Below are 21,716 nucleotides of genomic sequence, written 5' to 3' on the forward strand. Positions count from 1 at the left end.
TCAGTGACCTCCTTACTATCATCATTCCTTAAAATCATTTTGCCGTGTACAGTTTTTTCTTGCTTGCAGCATATTGAAAGAACTGTTTGGGATTCTCTTTAGCTTGCATAGTTAGTTTCCTTTCATAATCCACTTTTGCTTTTTTTTACCACACTCGTTACCCTTCTGGCCTGCACTTTATACCGTTCATGTGCCTGCAGGTCACCCCTTTCTTTAAATTCCCTCCACAGTTGTTTCTTTTTTTACGGCTCAAGCTTAATGGTGTTATTCATCCATTTAACCCCTACTTGTTTTACTATTTGGATCCTGGGTATACAATCAGCCATAACCTTCTGTAAATGCTCCTTGACCACTTCCTATGCTCTATGGACATCCAGCCCTTGCAGTTGTACATGCCATGGCACTGATCCAAGCAATCTCCTAATCTTGTCATACTTGCCAGCATGGTAATTCCACATACACGCTGTGTTAATCGAAAATTCTACACCTTTAGCCACCTCCCAGGTTAAGACCTTATGATTGCTCTCACCAATAGGTGGCAACATGGTCATATTCATTACAGTCAAATTCTGAGATGCTATTACCAGGTCAAGCACTCTCACACTCCTAGTATTTTCAATTACATGCTGTCTCAGATAGTTATCCCTTAATAATTGAATAAAATCCATTTCCTTCCTCACATGTGTCCTCTCCTCCTTCCAATCAATATTATCATAGTTGAAATCCCCTATAATAATTACCCTCCTTCCACTCATTTCATCAATTTGTTTATGCATACTATCACCATCTATGAATTATTATGAATTACTGTTTATTACTAAACTTAATTAAACATTCCATAGTTGTTAGTTGGATATTTTGGAATTGATGCAGGTTAAAATAGTTTTTAATATGACTTACACTTATATACAATTTATATAAACCTGTAGTATAATAAATTTAGTTTAATCCTTTACCCAAGTGTAGGCAAACAAAGTTTGCGCCTGAAGTAGTTCAGGATTGAGGCAACTCGTAGTAAAGGTGGACCAAGCTCTCATCATTCCTTGTCTCAGTATCTCCCATAATGCAAAGCACATCTACTTGCAGACGTCTGCAAGGAGATGTGCTTTGCATTATGGGAGATACCTCTATACGAGTTGCCTCAGTCCTGAACTACTTCAGGTGCAAACTTTTTTTGCCTACACTTGGGTAAAGGATTAAACTAAATTTATTATAGTCTAACCAAGTGGAAAATAAACTTCCAATAAAATGGGTAGTATTTATACCCATGAGTTTTTTGCTAATTATATAAATATTTAATATTTACATAATTTTTTTGCAGTGAGTCTTCTGACACCGTGGAGATAACTGTATAATAATAATAATTTTATTTATATTTTATGTTTTTATAAAAAAATATAAAACATCAGGCCTTCAAATATGCAGTGTGAATGGCTAATATCGGGCAATGAATTTATCTCATACCTAATACTATTCAAAAATATCATACTGTAGTGGGAGTCGACCCATGATGAAAACTTAAACAAGTCTGGTAGTGATTGCTTTAAGGTTGAGCAAAAATGTGGCAAGTAGTAAATAAAAACAAAGAAAGGGTTGTTTAAAAAGTTGGTAAGTTTATGTGAATTTGCAACCCTAGCACAAAACTAGACTTGCCTATTTGCAGTTTGGTTGCTTTAAGCAGAAGGAAGAAAGTGATGGAATGCCATCTGAAGGAAAGTTTGATTAGATTGGGTGATTCCGTGTTTAAGTATGTTATTTGTTTAAAAAAAAAAAAAAAAGTTGGATAATATGGTAATTAAACAAGATGATATTTGTCTGATCACTTCTTAGTAGACTCAAAAATAAAAATGTTGACAAGATGAAAGAAATTAGCACCAAGAAGAACTCCTACCAAAAAAAAAAAAAAAAAAGAAAGAAAGAAAGAAGATAACATTAGAAACATTGACCAACGAAGAAAATAATAAATTTTAGAAGGGAAAATACTAAAATGATCTGAAAATGAATGGGGAAAATATTGTAAAAAATTATTAAGAATGCAGCTACTTAAAATTTTATACCAAATTTAAAAAAAATTTAATTTGGTATGAAAACATTTGAAATGCTATTACATAAAAACAAGCATCATACTTGAATTATCCCTAGAAGAAAAAAAGAAGCAGAAGATAGCATTTGCTCTCCAACCGATAGGTTGCTATTAGTTGGAGAGCACTGATGTTATCCACTTAGCCAACCAGACTGGCAGATAATTTTTAAATTTTTCATCATAACTGGTAGAAAAAGATATTAAAAGAAAACATTTAATTCTAGGCCCTCCCACGATGAGTCTCAACTCCATGGAGGCCTGAATCATAATTATAATAATAATTAGCAAAATTCAGATGTTATCAATTAAAAAAGTGTTCTAAATAAACTTCATGAAACATGAAAGTCATATGTCAAATTTAATTCCTACGTTAGATACATGATAAACATGCACAACAAATTTATGAAAGTGCTGGAAAATATTTACGTTAATGCTAAAAGCATTAGCAGTGCTCATTAGCTATGCTTATCAAACGGCTTTAATGGGCAACTGAAACAATTTTCCTGTTCAAAAATTTATTATTCAAGCTTTATACAGTGATATATCTATCTATCTAATTATCTGACCTTCAGATAACCAAACCCACATATAACTGGTCCTAGGATTGGTTAGCATATAAACCTTATTCCAAGAGAAATCACTCTAACTGTACACATTCAAAATAACTAATTGGGAAATCTTTTTGCCAGTTATGTTCCCATTCAAGTATAATGATGCGAGCAGATTTCATAATGGGAAATTGGACATTGAGATTATTTGTACCTATAGTTCCACAATAAGTTCTACTGATGCAACTGCAATTCACTCTTGTAATGGTAATACTTACTGTTTTGATATACTAAATGAGTTTTTGAGATTCGTCGGTTAACCACCTTACTGGCCATTATTGATCAAATACGCTTTGTATCCATCATATATTTCAATGTAATATCAGTGGTATTACAATTTTAATATGCACTTCACATCCATGTTTACTTGGACATATATATACGTCCTGGCCAGTAGCGTGGTTAAAGGTTGGTAACCTAGAGCTTAATTAGTACAGTGGGTGGGAACCCTTATCTAGTGACCAAACATTGCACTTTTTCAAGCCACTTCAGATGTGTTCAGTGAGGCAGAGTGGTGATCTTACTGGGTGTTGTAACTTGTCTTCAACCTACAAACTTCCACAACAAATGCATGTTGTGGAAGTTTTTGTTTTGAATGGATAACATCTCACATCTGTTTTGCAACCAAACTTCCATTTGGTTGTAAAACAGAGATGCTATCCACTCACCCAGCCACATGGACATTGAATGCCAATGAATGATCATCCCCTTCTGGATTGTTTTAATTGGGTATTTAGTCCAATGTGCATGATGAACTGCAGTTGTGGCATTTGTTGCTCTAGAAAAAGTAATACTTTTTTTTTTTTTTCCCTCAGTAACAAGCATAGTCATTCGAAGTTTAATGTTCATAGAGCAGTTTCGTAGTTGAACTTTTAGTAATTTAAGTGATGGGTTGATCACAGTAGATGTAAAATAATTTTTCTGTTATTGTTTAATTGCTGTTCTGTGATCCTGTATTCATGCCTATGATAAAATTCTACATTAAAATAATTTATTACAGGAATTTTCTCCGTTTTTATATTTCTTTTCATGTATAATAAAAAATATTTTATTATACGATGTGACATTGCCAAAATATAGGAAGTATTTATTAAAGTTTCTTTTAATTAATATTCCAGTATACATTGTAAATTCCTGGAATAATTTAATTCATTATAATATATATAGCTAGCCTGGCTGGCTGAGTGGTTAGTGTGTCCGCTCTCCAGTCAAGAGGCTGCAGGTTCGAATCCCACCGTGGACATGGATGTTTATGATTGTCTGTGGAAATACCAGTGGTGGTGGTCGGCAGTAGATGGCGTTGGTGTAGGTGCGATCAGTTGATGAATTGTGAGTGGTGGAAGCAGAGTTGTAGAGCAGATGCCCTCTCTCGATGAGTCTTTGGACACTCCCTGGAGGTGAATAATAATAATAATTACAATAAACAATGTAATTATTACGTTGTAATTATAATTAATTAAATTATTTCAGGAATTTACAACGTATACTGGAATATTAATTAAAAGAAACTTTAATAAATACTTCCTATATTTTGGCAATGTCACATTGCCATCTTCATGGGAGCATACAACTATGACATGTGCATACAGGCACTACAAAAAGCAAATGAGGCAGAAGAGAGATAACTAACGTTGTTTCTAGAGTCCTAAAGGTGCCCCTTAGCAGGCTATACAGTCATACACCGAAGTTATGCAGTAGGTGGGACCAACAAAAAGCGCGTAAGTCGAATTCGTGTAACTCTGGGTATAATTTTGCACATATATATATATATATATATATATACACAATTTATATATACAAAATATTAGTTAATTGGGACCAAAGGTTTACAAAAACACCTATATTTTTTAAGAAATATAATCATAATTATAGTTTTTCATACATAAAAAAAAGAAAGTTATTTCGATGTTGATGGTTTCATGAAATCTTATAGATTCGTCTGACGGCATAATGTCTTTTTCTTGTGAAGCAAAATTTCTTCATAGCAAGCCAATGATTTTTTTATTCCTTCCCTTGTGGCTACAATTCTTTCCCCGTTAGAATTTATGTCATCCAAAATCTGTAAACCTTTTTTAATTAAGCTGAGACCTTCTGTTAATTTTGCAATTGTCATGTGCTTTTCTGGTAGAACTGGATCTGAGGTTTTGGTCTCTTCAGTAGCGCTTTGCTCACGCATCTCTATGAGCTTGTCAATTGTAAGCTCCATGTGAGTCTAACAGCTCGCTGACATCTTCACTGTCGACTTCTAAATCTAATTGCCTTGCAAGGTTGACAACTTCTTCTATTGCCTCAGCAACTTGATCAGTTTCTGGCAACATTTCTGTTTCGCATTTAAAAAAGGATGGACAAAATTTTTTCCAGACACCATTCAAGGTTTATTGGGAAATTTCATCCCAAGAATCTCCGATAATCCTTACAGCATCTAAAACATTAAACTGTTTCCAAAACTCTTTAACAGACAGTTGTTCATTTTGCCTCATAGGTTCATTCAGACTCGCAAATGAACGCCGTGTGTAGTACACTTTGAATATTTCAACCGATTGATTCCTTGGTCAATCGGTTGAAATAAGCAGGTTGTATTTGGAGGCAAGAAAATAACTTTTACATGTGGATCAAAATCAATTAAAGTTGCAGAAGGGTGACCAGGTGCATTATCAATAATGAGCATAACTTTAAATGGAATTTTTTTTAACTGGCAATAACCTTCAACTTCAGGTATGAAGTGGTGACCAAACCAGTCTTCAAAAATAGAAGCTGTCACCCAAGCTTTAGAATTTGACTTCCAAATATCGCTGGCAAGCCAGCTTTAGATTTATTTTTTAGAGCTTTTGGATTACTGGCGAATGCAGCCAGTGCCGAAAAGATACGACTAGTGGTGAGGCGTGAAGCAGGGCGGGAATACATATAAGAAATCGGATTCGCGTAAATCGGGGTATGACTGTATTAGGTTGTCTTGACTGTTAGGCTGAATTTCTCAAGATGCAAGCTTCCCAAATTTGTTGAGGTTTGGAAATTTTTTTTAGAACCTGAGGCTGATTCCATGAACAATCTTTCGTATTTAAATTTTCTGTGGTGCAATAACGTGGCTTTCTTCCAACTTATTCTGTGCCAGCTATCCAGAGCATGGTCTGCAAGCCCAGAGTGGCTGTATTGGTGAAACCGGATGTATGTAGTCTTTGTGTTTCAATATCCTGACATTTGCTGTCATGCCTGTTTGGTCAAAGTAGGACAGTTTAAGCTGCAAGAGACCTGGTATACTCCAGGTAGGAACATAGTTGTATGTTCCCATGAAGATGACAATGTGACATTGCTGAAATATAAGAAGTATTTATTAAAGTTTCTTTTAATTAATATTCCAGTATACATTGTAAATTCCTGAAATAATGTAATAGTCATGTGTTACCGTATAAGCCTATCTAAGAATAATGAATTAAGTTTAACAAATTGATCTTTTTTTTCCCCTCTTAAATAAATAATTGCTTATAATTTGTTAATAAGCTCAAAATGTGCATTATTTTATTGTCTTGCAATGTTTTGATTTGCATTCATTTATCACCAAAGTTTTCATTGTGCAGTGTAAATGTTTAGTATCATATATAAATTATTTTTAAGGTTGTCTTGATATAAATGCATCAGTAAAAGGTGCTCGGTTTGTCCGTTTTTGTGATGCATTCAATATACCCATCATAACATTTGTTGATGTTCCTGGATTTCTGCCTGGTAAGTTGTCATAGAAATTTTTAAAAATTTAACCAAAAAAAAATAATCAATCTTTCTTATAAAAACAAATAATAGAATTTTAAGTGCTTGTTTTAAATTATTTATTACAGAATAACTTGTGTGTGTGTGTGTGTGTGTGTGTGTGTGTGTGTGTGTGTGTGTGTGTGTGTGTGTGTGTGTGTGTGTGTGTGTGTGTGTGTGTGTGTGTGTGTGTGTGTGTGTGTGTGTTAAACTTGCTCATGACCTGTAACACAACAGTGGTGTGTGCATGAGCAAGTGATTACAGAAAGGAAAGACATCTGTTAATGTGTTTCTTGAAGAGAAAGAGTGGTATTCATTAGAAGAAAACAGTATGGAGAAGACTATTCCAGTGGTCAAAGGTATGTACAATGAAGGAAAAGGATGAGAAATTGGTTCTCTGAGTTTGGAGCTGAACCATATATGGATGTTAACCAGCAGCTGGCCAGTTCAGTCAAACAGCATCCATGGAAATGCCTATAGAAAACAAAATGCAAAAACAGAACATCTGTGAAAAAATGACTGAGAGAATTGGTGAGAGAAGGGTTTATTTTATATATACTGTATTTGCCAACTTGTAAGACACAGTTTTTTCCTTTGAAAATAGGTCTGAAAAAGAGGGTGCATCTTATATGGCTGTACTCAGTTTTTTATTACTTTCATTTCTGGAAATTTTCTCTGTTCTGAGTTATGCGATTTCTTTCTTGTGGTGCGTGTGTGTGTGTGTGAGAGCATTCCAGTTACATAGAGTTCAGTGGATGCGCATGTGCTGTCATCGATGATCACAGGTGTGTTCCTGTTCGTTTAAACTTTCCAGTTGTTGTGAGCAGTGATGAATTTCTGCCATTAAATTTTCTCTAAATTTCTTGGCAAATTATGGCTGAAAAATGTCGGCATTGCTACATTATTGCATACAAGCTACATGTGATTGCGTATGCTAAAGAACATTGAAACAGGACTGCAGAGAGGCATTTCGGGCCACCCCCAACTGGGAAAATGATAAGAACTTGGATAAAGTTTTTTTTCCTAAAAAATGTGTACAAAAAGGGGCTGCATCTTATACACCTCTAAATACAGTATATATATATATATGACACTCCATAAAAGGTTTTTTGTAAACCTATAGTACAAAAGTACCATGAGTGGACTAAGAATTTTTTTTTCCTGTTCTTATTAATTTTATTCTTTTTCGAGCCACTTCAGGCATCCAATAAGCAGGCTGGTGGTGGTGATGGTAGTAGTAGCGGCCTCACGCAAAGTGAAGAAATTAATCTTCCCATCTATGGACAATCACAAACATGCATGCCCATGGAAGGATTCAAAACCAGACGCACTAACCATTCAGCCAGCCAGGTTGCCAATTAAGCAAATAGCTTCTCCTAAGTATAGTCAAGCATTCTAAGGAAGATTCTTGGCACCAGACCAAATGCAAGAACAGTATTTTAGGGTTGAGTCAATTTGAGATTACAAGGGTTGTCTGGGAAATTCCCAAACTTTTGAGATAAAAATTTTCCTGTCTAACTTAGAAGCTATTTGGCCTTGTCACCTTCAAAGTACTTTCCTCCACTTTGTATACAATGCTGCCAGTGTTTCTTCCATCCTTTAAAACATTTTTGGAATGCTTCTTTTGGGATACTGCACAGTTCCACTAGCAATTTTTTCTTAATTGAATCTTAATCAAAATATGATGATGATTAGTTTCCTTTTATCCATACGGATGGTAGGGGCAGCTATGCTACCATACTAGGGAAGTGACTATGAGCAAGGTGGTTTCCTGTTGCCTTCCTTGCCATACTATATCCTATGGCTGTATCCTGTGTGTGTGTATTCATGGATCTGGTTTGCTGTTTGTGTAATGAAAACCCCCAGAATAAACTGGGTGAAAAACCCTACTGTCTATGCCCAAGACAGGCTAACTTGGCTGTGGCTGAGGAAGATCCTTGAGCTCCTCACGTCTCCGATGGGAATCGAACCTAGGACTCTCCTTCCCCAAGCATATGGTTGCGAAGTGCATAGCCACTAGGCTAACTGCTCAGAAAAGAAAGGTACAAATACAGGGAAATGAAGTGACTGCAGAAATCTCTTGATGTTCAAGAAAGGGCAGTTGGATTGATTAATGACATATCTCTTACAGACTCTCTTCAGCTGCTTTCTTATAAAAGATCAGTTTCTGATTTGTGTCTGTTCTACAGATATTTCCATGGCCACTGTTCAGCAAAACTAGCATCCATTATACCTCCCATTTCTGCCAAATTTGCAGAAACTCAAGCAACAGCTGCTTGATATCCCTTTGCAGTTAAACTGCATGCTCACCAAACCTGCTACTCCCAGTCATCTTTCATTCCTTCTTGCTTTAAGCTTTAGCATGTTATTTCTACAATATTCAGTGCAGGTAGTCAGTTCATCATTTTCTTGGTCTACCAACTGATCTTTTCGTATTTGGTTTCTTGCTAATTTAACTGTTATTTATTGAGTCCATTCTATTAATATTTCCCTATATTCCCCTATGAAGCGTTTCCAAAGTACTCCAACCTCCAGCAGTTTAAGAAAAATGTCAACAGAATACCCTGTTCCTTACCTCTGTCTACATGTGGTATTTATTTGCTATAGGCCCTTCTGCCTCTTGTGTGTGAGAGTAATGTAAAAAAAAAAAAAATAAGAGTAAAAAAGAATGTAAGACAAGATTGTGCACACTTACTTTTTAATCTGTATATAGAAAATGCAACAAAAGCAATATAAGAAGGAATGAAGGGGGTAACTGTAGGTGGAGTGTAGATACATGTGATGTGCCTTGCTGATGATATGGTTGTATTGGTTGGGAATGAACCATGATTTAAAGCAGATATTATTTAGTATAGATGATGTTTTATTAGACCATATTATCAGCATGAAAAGGCAAGGATGGTAGCAGACAAATTGTCTGGAAATTATCAGTATGAAATTACAGCTGCTGAAAGAAGAAATAAGATTGAGATGGAGAGTGTTCACATTTACCACCAAAAATCAAGTATGACTAGAGGGCATTTAAATACATAGTTTCATGCTATGGGAAAAGGAGCATGCCAGTTAGGTTTTTACACTTGAGTGCATAAACATTGTTTTTATGTAGAATCATCTTTTTTTTATTTGACCTTACAATACTGACTGGTTAGTGCTGTAAGAAACTTTTTTTTTCTCCTTGTATTGCTTTTAAAATTACCTAATTTGATGTGCATTTGAATTCTGAGATCTTGATGTTTTTTGTAGGTACTGCTCAAGAATATGGAGGCATCATACGCCATGGTGCCAAGTTGCTCTATGCTTTTGCAGAAGCCACAGTTCCAAAAATAACTGTTATAACAAGAAAGGTAGGCATACATCTTACTGCATAAGTATTTTAAGGTGGTTTTGTAAAAACTCATAATACTTGTATGTTTTTTTTTTTTACATCATAATTTGAATGACCAGATAAATATTTCTTAAAGGTAATTAATAATTTTTCTTCTTATTTATCATTTCCATACATGAAAGGTTGCAAAACCTAAATCACATTATTGTTATGTGGGCAAGAAGAAGGAAGGAATTTCTTGAAGAGATGAAAGTTGTAGTCTTTAGGAAAATATAGAGCAAGGGAAAGAAGAGAAGCTGATTTGGTAGCTTTTGAAGCTAGGCAGTAAATAGTTGTTAACCAGCAGCTGGTCATGTTCTTTAAATCTTCAGAGAAAATGAAGGAATGATAGGGCTCAATTCAGCAGAACATTGTTCATGCAAATACCCTTAGAAAAAACATGCTCTTTTTGTAAGAGCATTCTATTGGAGAGTGAATTGAGTGTGTATGAGATAGAGAGATTTTAGGTTCACCTTTCCAAATGTGTAAATAGTATTTCAAGGTTAGGCAGATTTGATAATAGTGTTAGCAGTTGTACCAACACTATGCTATGGTTGCAATGTGTTGTGCCAGGAAAGGCATGAAGTATGTCACTCAGCCCAAGAAGACAAATTTGATTATGTTTGGAGATCTCAGTATTATCAAAAATTAAGAGGAAGTGAAAAGAGATCTTTCTTGTGAGAAATAAGACAGGCTTCTGTTTTGGTGGCATTAAAGTTCAAAGGTTACTTCACCCACTGAATAATATCAAAGGAATAAGAATAAGGCATCGGTTATGTAAGATCGTGCGTTGAGTTAGGAAGCTTTAGTCACTTCGTCATTCTTGAATATATCTAGAAGAAATCATCATTCTTTTCTAGTCTATAGGAATTCTATTTTAGTTATCTAGGTTTGGCCCTTGGGCGGCATCTCCTTTTTAATGGGCGGGGGGGTATAATGTTATTTTTGCTAATTCTAATTATAGAAAAAAATAGTATCTAATTGTTACTCTTCTAGTATCTGTCAGATATACACAATTTGTAATTTATTTTTATTAAATATTTCCATTGAAGTGTTTTTCTTAAATGCTAGTGTATTTATACTTTTCATCTTTATTATTCAAACAAACTGAATAAGTCAGATTTTATTTCTGACTGAGCCATGAATTTAATGATTTATAAATCAGCCAACATAAAAGATTCACTCAGACTCATGGTTTCATATTGTATTTGTTTTTATATTAAAAAAATATCTAAAAAAAACTAAAAATATCTTTAAAATATTTAAAAAAACATGGTAAATATATAAAATTTACCATGTTTTTTTAAAAACAATCTATTAACAGTAGCCACATGAGTTTTTGCAGTTTTGTCCTTGCCTCTCTACCTTTAAGTGAAAATCTATCATTGAAATTGCTTCAATGTCATATTCAGCACATCTCAAAAATTAAGATAAAGCCTTGAATCTGTAAGTAAAGGAAGTGTCTATATTTTTTTAAAAGGCATATCTAGAGGTTGAGGAACTTTTTTAAAAATTTCATGTCATTCTGAGCTATAGAAAGTTTCTTAATAGCATGGTATCTACGCAGACAGCTTACACAAGTGGGGAAGATCACCTATGCCCCAATGCGACTGTGGGGCCATAAACCAAACCATCCGGCACATTGTGCAGGACTGCAGCATAAGAGCCTACCCTGGTGACCTGAGAGACTTTTTTGAGGCAGATCCTTCAGCTCTTGATTGGCTATCTGAACTAGACTTAAAATTTTAGACTTTTTTTTTTACCTGATATTTGTACATGTGCATTATTTGTCTCATTTTTATTGTCTGCACAAATATGTATTTATATGTTCTGATGTCATGTGTCTTTATTATGCCACATGCTAAATAAATAAAACTTAATAGCATTTGAATTGTATGACTAGAATTAGCCTTAGCTAAGTACACATTTTTAAAAAATGTCTTCATCATGTAGTTAAGGAGAGACTTGTTGGAAATCATCTTCTTTCCAGCCCATAGAAAAATCTGGAGCATTTGAACCTTTGAATAATGAGACATCTCTATTTCAGAGTAATTTTGCAGTTATAGTATATCACTTTGGTTATGAAAAAAATCTAGTTTCAGATCCTTGTGACATGAGAATTTTTTTTTTTTTGTTAAGTCAGGCCAATATAATCTGCTAGGGATAGGATGTTGTCGTACACTTGTATTCTCAGGCAGTTTGTCTAAAAATTCACACAATTGTTGACCTCATCTCAGTAATTGGTTATGTATTAGCCTGTTTCTATCAAAACTTGGAATTATGACTTGGCTGTGATAGGACATTAGGCCCACTGCATGAAAGGGAGGAGAAAGAAAAATAATGCTAGCACATGTACAGGTGATGACAGATAAAACTATAGACTTAAGTTTATTCTCTACCTGATGAATAACACTTTTTGCTTAAAATGACTTTATTTCACTTTTAGGCATATGGTGGAGCATATGATGTAATGAGTTCTAAGCATTTAAGAGGGGATATAAATTATGCCTGGCCAACTGCTGAAATAGCAGTGATGGGAGCTAAAGGAGCCGTTTCTATTATTTATAGAGGGAAACAAGATGTAGAGAAATATGTTCAGGAATACATGGATAAATTTGGTAATCCTTTTCCTGCAGCTGTTAGAGGTAAATATAATATAATATGGTATGCTATAAATTTCTGAATGTTACTGCAACAAAATAATAATAATATTAAAAGTTTAATGCATACTTCTTGGGGTCATAGTTTCTTCGTTTTTGAATTTTAATGGAAAAGTCTTAATTTAATTAGTAGTGTCACTTGAAATAAATTAGTATTTGATTATTAATTATATGAAGAGCCAAAGGCTTCTAGGTACTTGATTTATTTGTTTATTTTTTTGGGGAGGGGATTCAAGTGGCAGGATTCACCTTTTAATATCAAACTCCAGCTTCTCACTCATATTATGCTACAGTTCAGAAAACCGCAAAAAAACAAAAAACAACAAATTCGATCAGATTCATAAGTGCCAAATGCAAAATGGTTACTTCTTGTTCAAATGACACTCTAGCTTTCTGGTCTCTTGCCAAAGCTGTTGGGTGCAACTTCTGCCCTTTTCACATTGGGATGTGAGAATCTTCTGCTTCTTCATAATTTTGTGAGAAGTTTCTGCTATCCCGATGGTACAATGGTAACATCACCTAAAGATAAGACAGATCTCTTTGCATCAGTCTTTTCCTACAACTCTTGCTAAATGATCAAGGCAAATCTCCTTCCACTATACCACAAATATCCACAGCATGCCTCTGATCTATCATCAAAAGGACATCAGAAAACTACTCAGTCTTGATATTAAAAAGTCATCTTGTCCAGATGGTATTTCTCCAGTTGTACAAAGCTTGTACTCCAGAATAAACATCCATCCTGTATTGCCTTTACACCAGTGGCAGCCCGTGAAGTTTTAAGTGAGGGTACTGCCTATACAAAATAATTAAAAAAATTCTTTTTTTCTTAATTAGTAACCAATTGATTAATTAATAAATCTGTACATTTGTTTATTAATAAATTGGTTACTAATTAGGAAAAAAGAATTTTTTAAAAATTATTTTGTATAGGCAGCACCCCCGCTTAAACCTTCATGGGCCGCCACTGCTTTACACTCATTCAGCATTTACTTGGTGGTATGGACGTAAGCTTTTATGCAGAGTGTTCATTCTTAGAAAGGGAGATAAAATTGACAGCCATTAAATGCTTTCACCTCAATACCCTCGAAAACAAAAAGGTCATTAATGACCAACTGCTTTGCTACTTAGAGACCCACCTGTTAATTAGTGATCACCAATATAGATTTTGCCACTCACTCTGCAGCAGACCTTTTAGCTTACCTGCCTTTGGATGCAAGCCATGGAAAAGTTTGGAGAAACTCACATGATTTGATTATCCAATATTTTCAAGGCATTTGATTATGTCTGGTATCGTACTCTTCTTACCTAGCTGATGTTGTATGGTCTCCCTCAAACTGCCTTTGCAAGTGGGTTGCCAGTTTCCTCTCTACTTCATTTTCCTTTCATCAGATTTTTTCTCAGTGCTGATCTACCATGACTTTGTGTTTTCACCTAGAATCTTACTCCTCTAATCAATGACTTTCACTTACATTAAATCCTATTCATAATTTTGCTGATGACAGTACACTCCAGTCTTCTTATTCATGCACAAAACAAACCTTGTAATGCTCAAATTCTTTAATCTTCACAATTAAACTGATCTCTTTGCTATTCTCAAATGGAGTGAAGGCAATCTGATGAATTTCAGTGCTACCAAAACATAATTCTTATTTCTCAAAAGAAAGATCATGGGTAACTTTCCCTTATTTCTGATAATATTCCATTGTCAACCAGGGTCAGTTTTTTTCCTTCCTGGTATAATAAATTTAGTTTAATCCTTTCAACATTTTCCTTCCTGGGTTGACTTTCACATCTAGCTTATTCTGGCACAAACATGTAACCTCTAGTCTCTTCAGTCTCCAAAAAACTGAGTATTTTCATTTTAAACATTGCTTTTCTTCTGCTCAATTTGTGATACTTTATAAATCACAAATCTTACCAACTTTAGAATATTGTTATCACATTTGGGATGCCCCCAAAACTCCCTCAAAATGCCTGATTGTATCTAGAAGACAACTCCCTCCTTAGCAGATGCTCTGTTTTTGATTGTCTTTTTTTATACATATTTCCATGGAATACTGCTCCACTGAATTGGCACATCACCATTCTTCTGCTTTCTTCTAATCATGTACAAACCTGAGCAATGTTGGTCAACATTCATACAGTTTTTTTTTCCAAACTTATCAAACCAACTTCTCATCCTCTACTTTTATTCTCTCTCTCTGGTGGTGGGAGACAAATTATTCTTCAAGTTCAAGTTAATGTAGAATCACTTGTCTCCATTTGTATGCAACATGAAAATGGCTAAATAAACTCTCATTTAGCCATTTTCATGCTAAATTTCAAAAGCAAGAATAATTCTTGCATACTGATGTGAAAGATGTATTTGTTTATTGTCAGACATTGTGCCTGTGGCATTTAAAGCAACTTCGACAATTCATGTGGATGGTTCGAATATTTATTTTCTTTATTGTTGGATTCCATTTTTATCTTATGGCACATAGATCTCTATCTTTGTATATTAAAATTATCTACAAGAGTTTATTAACCAAATAATATAAATTGCTAAAGCTACATGGCATCTTTTAGAAAATATGATGAATGATAGGGGATTCTTTCAACAACAATTATTATATCAAAACAAAGAACTACATTTGGAATTGTCAATTACACACATTCAAAATCTCACTCCAACTACACAACATTTACATCTGTTGTACAGGTGTTTGAAGGCATGGATGGAAGTCCTGAATGGGAACCTCCTTCAGTGTCTGAGTCACACAGCATTAGATGTCAGTGTCGCTGAAGTGCTCCCCCTTTCAAGACACACTTCTTCTTTGAGAAGAGGAAAAAAGTCTGCCGGAGCCAAATCTAGGAAAGGAGAGAGAAGATGTTCAATCACACAGATCGACTTCAAAGCCAGAAAGTACTTAACAGGCAGTGCACGGCACATGCCCGTGCACAACAGAAACCAGTTGTTGTGGAACAGTTCTGTCCTGACACATTGCATTCGGGCCTACAGACGTTGCATTACTCCTAAATAATACTGACCGTTCACTGTGGTGTCCTCAGGAACAAATTTGCAGTGGATAATTCCAGCAGCATTAAAAAAAACAATGACCATTGTTTTGACCGATTTTTTTTGCAACCTGACTTTCTTGTGCCATTCCATGCTCTTGCATTTTGTTTCTGGATCAAACTGAAAACACCAACTTTCATCACTGGTAGCAGTTCTTTGCAACAGATCACAATCTTGATCGACTGCATGGATGAAATTTTGATAGTATGCAACCCAGTGCTCTTTCTGTTCATGTGTCAATGTGTGTGTGGCACAAACCTCGGACAAATCTTTCTCTTGTGCAAAATCTCTTTCTAAAAATCTGGCCATTTCCTTACCAATACCAAGCTGTACAGCGAGTAGCCTAGTGGTTATTCACCTGTCATGGGCAACTATTTCCCTAGCTTGAACCATATTTTCATTTGTCTATGCATAAACTGGCCATCCACAGCATGGTTCATCCTCCAGGGACTCCCTCCCTTCTTTAAATGTTGAAAACCAGCGAAAAATCCGTGCACGGCTCAGACAGTCATCACCATAAACTATTTATTTTAGGTCCTGGTACATTTCTGTAGCAATTTTTTTAATTTACAGTAAAATTTTATCACAGCTCTTTGCTCCATGACATAACTTCTGACACACTCTACCCACATGCTTCAATGGTTGCCACACGAAAACTGCTGTCACCCACCTCAAAAGTTGCACATGTGATTGCAATATATTCTAGTGGTCAAAACTATAAATGAGATTGTGCAAATTGAATGAGTTAATCAGATTTAAACAGCTTTCAAAAGCAAGTCTACAACTTGCTTCTGAAAGCTGCTCGACTCTGATTCTTTGTAAAACTTTTGTATTTATTATTATTATTTTTTTTTATAATATTCATTTTTATCAAAAAGGTTAACTTTTATCCAGAAGACTTCTAATTATTTCGTGTATTATCTTTCCACATGAATTTGTGCATAACTTATGTTGAAACATGGTGATGACTAGTCCATGTATTGAACAGAAATCCAGCAAGTACTTACATTATTATTATTAGCTTTTGTTGTTCCAAATTTTCCCAAAACAGTTGTCTTGTATTCGTTTTCTGCTTTGCTGTTTAGATTTCCAACAACAACCTTTTCTAAATGGCCTGAAAAAATTCATGTGTTTCTTTCTTAGGAGAAAGTTTTGCAGAATCATAAGAACAAATAAGTTTTTGTCCATTTCTCCTTCTATTCTTCAAGAAACTTATCTTGATGTTTAATGTGAATGCTATACTGCTGCTTCCTTTCCCTAATCATAATTGCTCAAATATATCTTATTGTTATTATTTAGCAGTATCTCATCTGTTTTAGTCTTTATCTTAGTAATATGCATTATTTCGGTATGGTGCTTCTCTAATACTTCTCTAGTTCCACTTCTTTTTCTTTGATACTTTGATAGCACCTTTCTTTAATTCTGATGTTTGCCCAGTTCTTGGACAAAAACAATAAGGGTCTTGTGTAACCAGGTGATACCCCAACCAGCATGACATTTCATCACATTTTGTTTTTGGTTTAAGCTAATATAGAATACAGTTTATCCAGCTCAGTCCCAAATCTCATGTCTATCCTCATTCATTCATTTATATCCACGTAGATACCTAATGATGGAGCATGCCACAAGAAAGTTATATTGGATTTTTAATCAGAAGCACTAGTGGATTTCTCTGCATTGCTTTATGGCTATATAGAGGTCTCTTCCCAGTTATTTAACTTTGACCCTTGAGCAACCCTACATTTAAATATATTGGGTTTAATTTTATTATATATATATATATATATATAATGAAATACGGTCCGCGCGGTTAGCCTAGTGGCTATGCGCTTCACAACCATATGCCTGGGGAAGGAGTGTCCTAGGTTCGATTCCCGTCAGTGACGTGAGGAGCTGAAGGATCTTCCTCAGCCATAGCCAAGTTAGCCAGTCTTGGGCGTGGACAGCAGGGTTTTTTCCCCCAGTTTATTCTGGAGTTTTTCATCCCACAAAGCAGGCAAACTGGCCTTGAGAACTCAACACTACAGGCCATAGGATACACCGGGGCATAAGGCTGACCACCTTATACTGTAAACGGAGTGAGGTCCAATGATCAATGGACCCTCGACACCGCAAGGTAAAAGAGGGTATAAGGAAGATGACATGACATAATGAAATACATTCTTGCTTTGCAAGAGTAAAGTTAAATAAGTAGGTAGTTAAATAAGCGATTTTAACTACCTCATGATGTAATTTCACAGTAAACTGTCACAACTGTATTGAATTTTCAAACCATTTATTTATTTATTTTATGAATCCCACTTATGAATGGTTTAGTTTTATAGTGCATTAGTACTGTGGACTCTCTGCTATATTAAACAGCGAACAAATTGCTAAATTAGTACACATACTGGCCAGTGAATTAGAAACCTTTATTCAGATGTATGTAAACATTATTTATGCAGTGCATATGCAAAATACTTGGTCACATGTGCCACCATGTGTTCTAGACAACTATTTAAGAATGCTGCTGGCCAGTAATCGTCAATAGTATTTGATCACAATGGGAAAAACAAAGGATCTTTTGGAGTTTGATAAAGAACTTATCATGGATGCCGTTTGGCTGGAGCCACGATTTTGAAAAACAGCAGAACTGACTGTTTTTTCAAAAGGTGAGATATCCCTGGTGTTTAATTAGTGAAAAAATAACCCACATTGTTTGTCTCAGAGGCATAAATGTGGTCCTAAGACAGTCTTTCAGGAATGAGATCGTTGGAGATGACTTGTACAGACAAAAATAGTACTTCCTTGTCAAACAGCAATTGACCAAAGCTATGACACTGTAAAAAATTTTTACAGTGTCATAGCTTAAATTCTGTGTGAAAGGAAATTCATTATAGTGAGCCTTCCATTATATCAAAGTATTCCTTTGATCCCAGTGAGTTTACTGACTTAGTTCTAATTTATATTTATAAAAAATGAACCTTTTATAATGTATTATAAGAAGATATTAAAAAAATTTTTTTTTTGTTTTAAATAATTTTAAACCACTAATGAAATTTTTTATTTTAATAGGATTTGTGGATGATATTATCGAACCCAGGACCACTAGATATCGTATGTGCCGAGATCTTGATGTTCTACAAAACAAAAAACTTTCCAATCCATGGAAAAAACATGCAAATATTCCTCTTTAATGGTTATATATAAATTAGAAAAAATTGTTTGAAGGCATGTTGTTATGTTTGTTTTCATTTTAGAGTGGGATTTTTTCCTCCCTCCCACCCTTTCTCCTTTTGTTTTTCAACAAAATGTATAATTCAAACTATTAATATGATAAAATATTAATAGTTTGAAGAAATTGAAATAATGTTCAGTGTTATTTACTTCTTTTTTTTTTTTTTATAATGCTTAAATACTAATTTTATACTGCTTCTCTTTTTGGTTATAATATCAGTGATCACTTTAAACATTTAATGTTAATCAGACAATTGAATTTCTTTCTCACATTGTGGATGATGTTTGAAATGGAGAAAATCAATTCTACATATGTATTCGTCAAAATTCCTAATGTTTGACTTCAGGTCAGTTCTTGTGTTTTTGTTTAATATCTTTAGGCTGGGGTTTCTCATTCCACTCTTCGAGCATTTAAAGCAAAGCCTAGACATTTTAAAGAGTGGGGGATAAGACTAATTCTAATAAACATAGATTCTATATTTTTTCCCATTTTTACAGTATTTATAATTCTGTTGCTCTTTCTTCTAAACCTGAACATTTAATACTTAAAAATTCCGTTTTTTGCAATATTGGGATGTTTTGTTAAGTGTATAACTTATCAGTTGTGAAAATTTTTTATGGTTTTGAGGGATCATGAAAGTGTTCTTGTGGATAACCTAGTTCATATTACTATAAAAGGTTGAGAAATGCTACTTACATTTGTGTTTCAAAATAAAAATAATAAATAACAAACTTAGGATGTATATAATGCTCTTTTTGTAATTTTTTTAAGTTTAAAACGGTTTTAGCATAAAAATTATATTGAATTGTCATAATTTATGGAAATCAAATACTTTAAGGACACTGGCAATGTAATATATGGAATGCAAGATGTGTATAAATGTAGCATAAATTTAATTCAGACATGCAATGTTGCTTGAAATAGAGCTGTATGCTAGATTTGTATAGCTAAATTTAAAGTTCATTAAATTGTTTGTTATTATTTTACCAAAAAAAAGCTGGAAAAATAGAATTAGAGATGTGATATTTGCACTCAGTTTAGCTGAATATGTATGTCTATGTATTTAAAATATGTAACTTTAGGCAATTTGAATTCGTGTATATGCTGGGAGAAATTTAATTATCGAATTTTTGGAATGCAAATAGTAGTTAATTTTTTTTATCATGTTTATTTGAAATTTACATATACTTCATATATATTTTATGCTATTACATACTGTGAGTCACAGCAAATATTGATAAACAATGAATAAATTAAATATTTTTATAGAACTATTGAAATTATTATATACTAGAACCTTTCATTCTATATTTATGTAGTTCATTGCAGAAATAAACATCAAGCATGAAAATGCAATGATTACATGATTATTTTAAAGGGATCGTGGATAAAAACAAATACAAGATCATTTAATATTAGTAATTAATAGAATGTCCTGCATTAAAAAAAAATGATAAATCAGCCATTCTCTTTAATGCTTTTAGAATGTTTGTAAGTTAGACAAATATTGCTTGTGTGGTTTCTAATTTAAGATTATTATTAATATTTGTGATAATCACTCAGCTTCTGATATTTACCTTAGTTAAGAGTGTTTTTAAATTACATTACTTTATTTAGGGTATTCCATTTTCTTATGGTTAATAAGTCAAATTTGATCTGAGAAATTTTATATCATACTTTAGATGATGATTTAACATTTCAGGACAGTATAAAACAGTGCTCATGTTTTATATTAACCCACTGGGTAAATTTAAGGATAGATTATATTTTAAGTAATTATCAGTCAGTTAAACAAGAACGCTGAGATGAAAGAGAAAAACTATTTTGAGTTCTTTGAAACATTATTCATTTTTATAAATATTATGTAATTTAATTATAATGGAATATTTTAGTATAATTATGTAAAGTTGCATTTTAAAGATGTTGGTATACTCACATACTTTTTAGAACAATAAGTACCATTCTCTGTTGATCCTCTGTTTGACTGAAATTGATATAAGCAACTGATTAACCATTAAAAAACTGCACTTAATTTTTTAATCTTAATTTTTTTTACAATGTTAAAGAAAAAAATAGGTGATACCTGCAATAAAACTTTGTGTTTTCTTTATACATATAATCTAGATAACTACCTAGTACATTGATTTTTGTAATTTTTTTTTCTTTTTAAATGGAATATCATTATTTTCATTTTCAGTCAGATAATAATTTGATAGTGTAATTCTGAATTAAAATTGGAACTTCTGGATTATTTTCCTTTCAGTTTTCATTCAGTTTTGCACCTCTCATTTCATGCGATTTAAAAACTAATTTGAAAAAAAAAAAAAAAAGAGAGAGAGAGAGAGAAGTTACTTGCTTTTATTGTTTACATTTTTAGATTTGCAACACTGTTAAAATAAGTTTTCTGGTGATTTACATTAATTATTAAGCAAACTACTCTTCGGAATTATTTAGTTTCTTTAAATTTTTTTGGATAATTTTAGATATTGGGCCATCTATATGGAATTAAATTATCACTATTTCATATGTAAATGTATTTTAGTTTTACATTTAAATAGAATACTTAGCAGCACTGTCAAGAATAATAGATCATTAGTCTAGAATGTTTTATGGTGATGTAAAAATACTCTGTCTTTAACAGGTGACAAATGTTTGTCTATAATTATTTCCTAATATGTGTATCATCTTGTGGTTCCTCTCTTGAATGCTGTTATTAATATTTTGCAAAACATAGATAAGATATGGAATTCTGTTTGAATTGTGTGCGTTAAATAATTCATATAAAAGACAAAAAAGATTTCTGCAGCTTTGATGTTCAAACCTCAAAAATGTAATTCTTTTCCATTGTAGCAACAGTTAGGAATTAACTATATTGTCTATGTTGAGACTCTTCCTTTGCCAGTATTTTCTTAAAAGGTAGTTTTGTGAAGTTGTGTGTAGCAACTAATTCATTATTATTGTTAAGAGATATATATTATGGTC

General features: G+C 33.5%; 1 protein-coding gene across 2 annotated transcripts in view; it reads left to right on the forward strand.

Moving 5' to 3' along the window:
* Positions 1-20,081, forward strand: part of LOC150093201 (propionyl-CoA carboxylase beta chain, mitochondrial-like) — a 141,896-nt gene extending 121,815 nt beyond the window's left edge. For both annotated transcript variants that reach the window (XM_090414013.1, XM_090414014.1), the window contains 4 exons: positions 6,304-6,411; positions 9,676-9,776; positions 12,243-12,441; positions 18,572-20,081. In XM_090414013.1, the coding sequence (XP_090270139.1) occupies positions 6,304-6,411; positions 9,676-9,776; positions 12,243-12,441; positions 18,572-18,693 (530 nt within the window). In that variant the 3' untranslated portion in view covers positions 18,694-20,081. The remainder of the gene's footprint in view (positions 1-6,303; positions 6,412-9,675; positions 9,777-12,242; positions 12,442-18,571) is intronic.
* Positions 20,082-21,716: the final 1,635 nt, after the last annotated feature.

This window comes from Typopeltis vanoorti, chromosome 24, assembly GCF_054136105.1.
Source record: "Typopeltis vanoorti isolate ZY-2024b chromosome 24, IOZ_Tvanoo_1.0, whole genome shotgun sequence".
Classification (NCBI taxonomy): domain Eukaryota; kingdom Metazoa; phylum Arthropoda; class Arachnida; order Uropygi; family Thelyphonidae; genus Typopeltis; species Typopeltis vanoorti.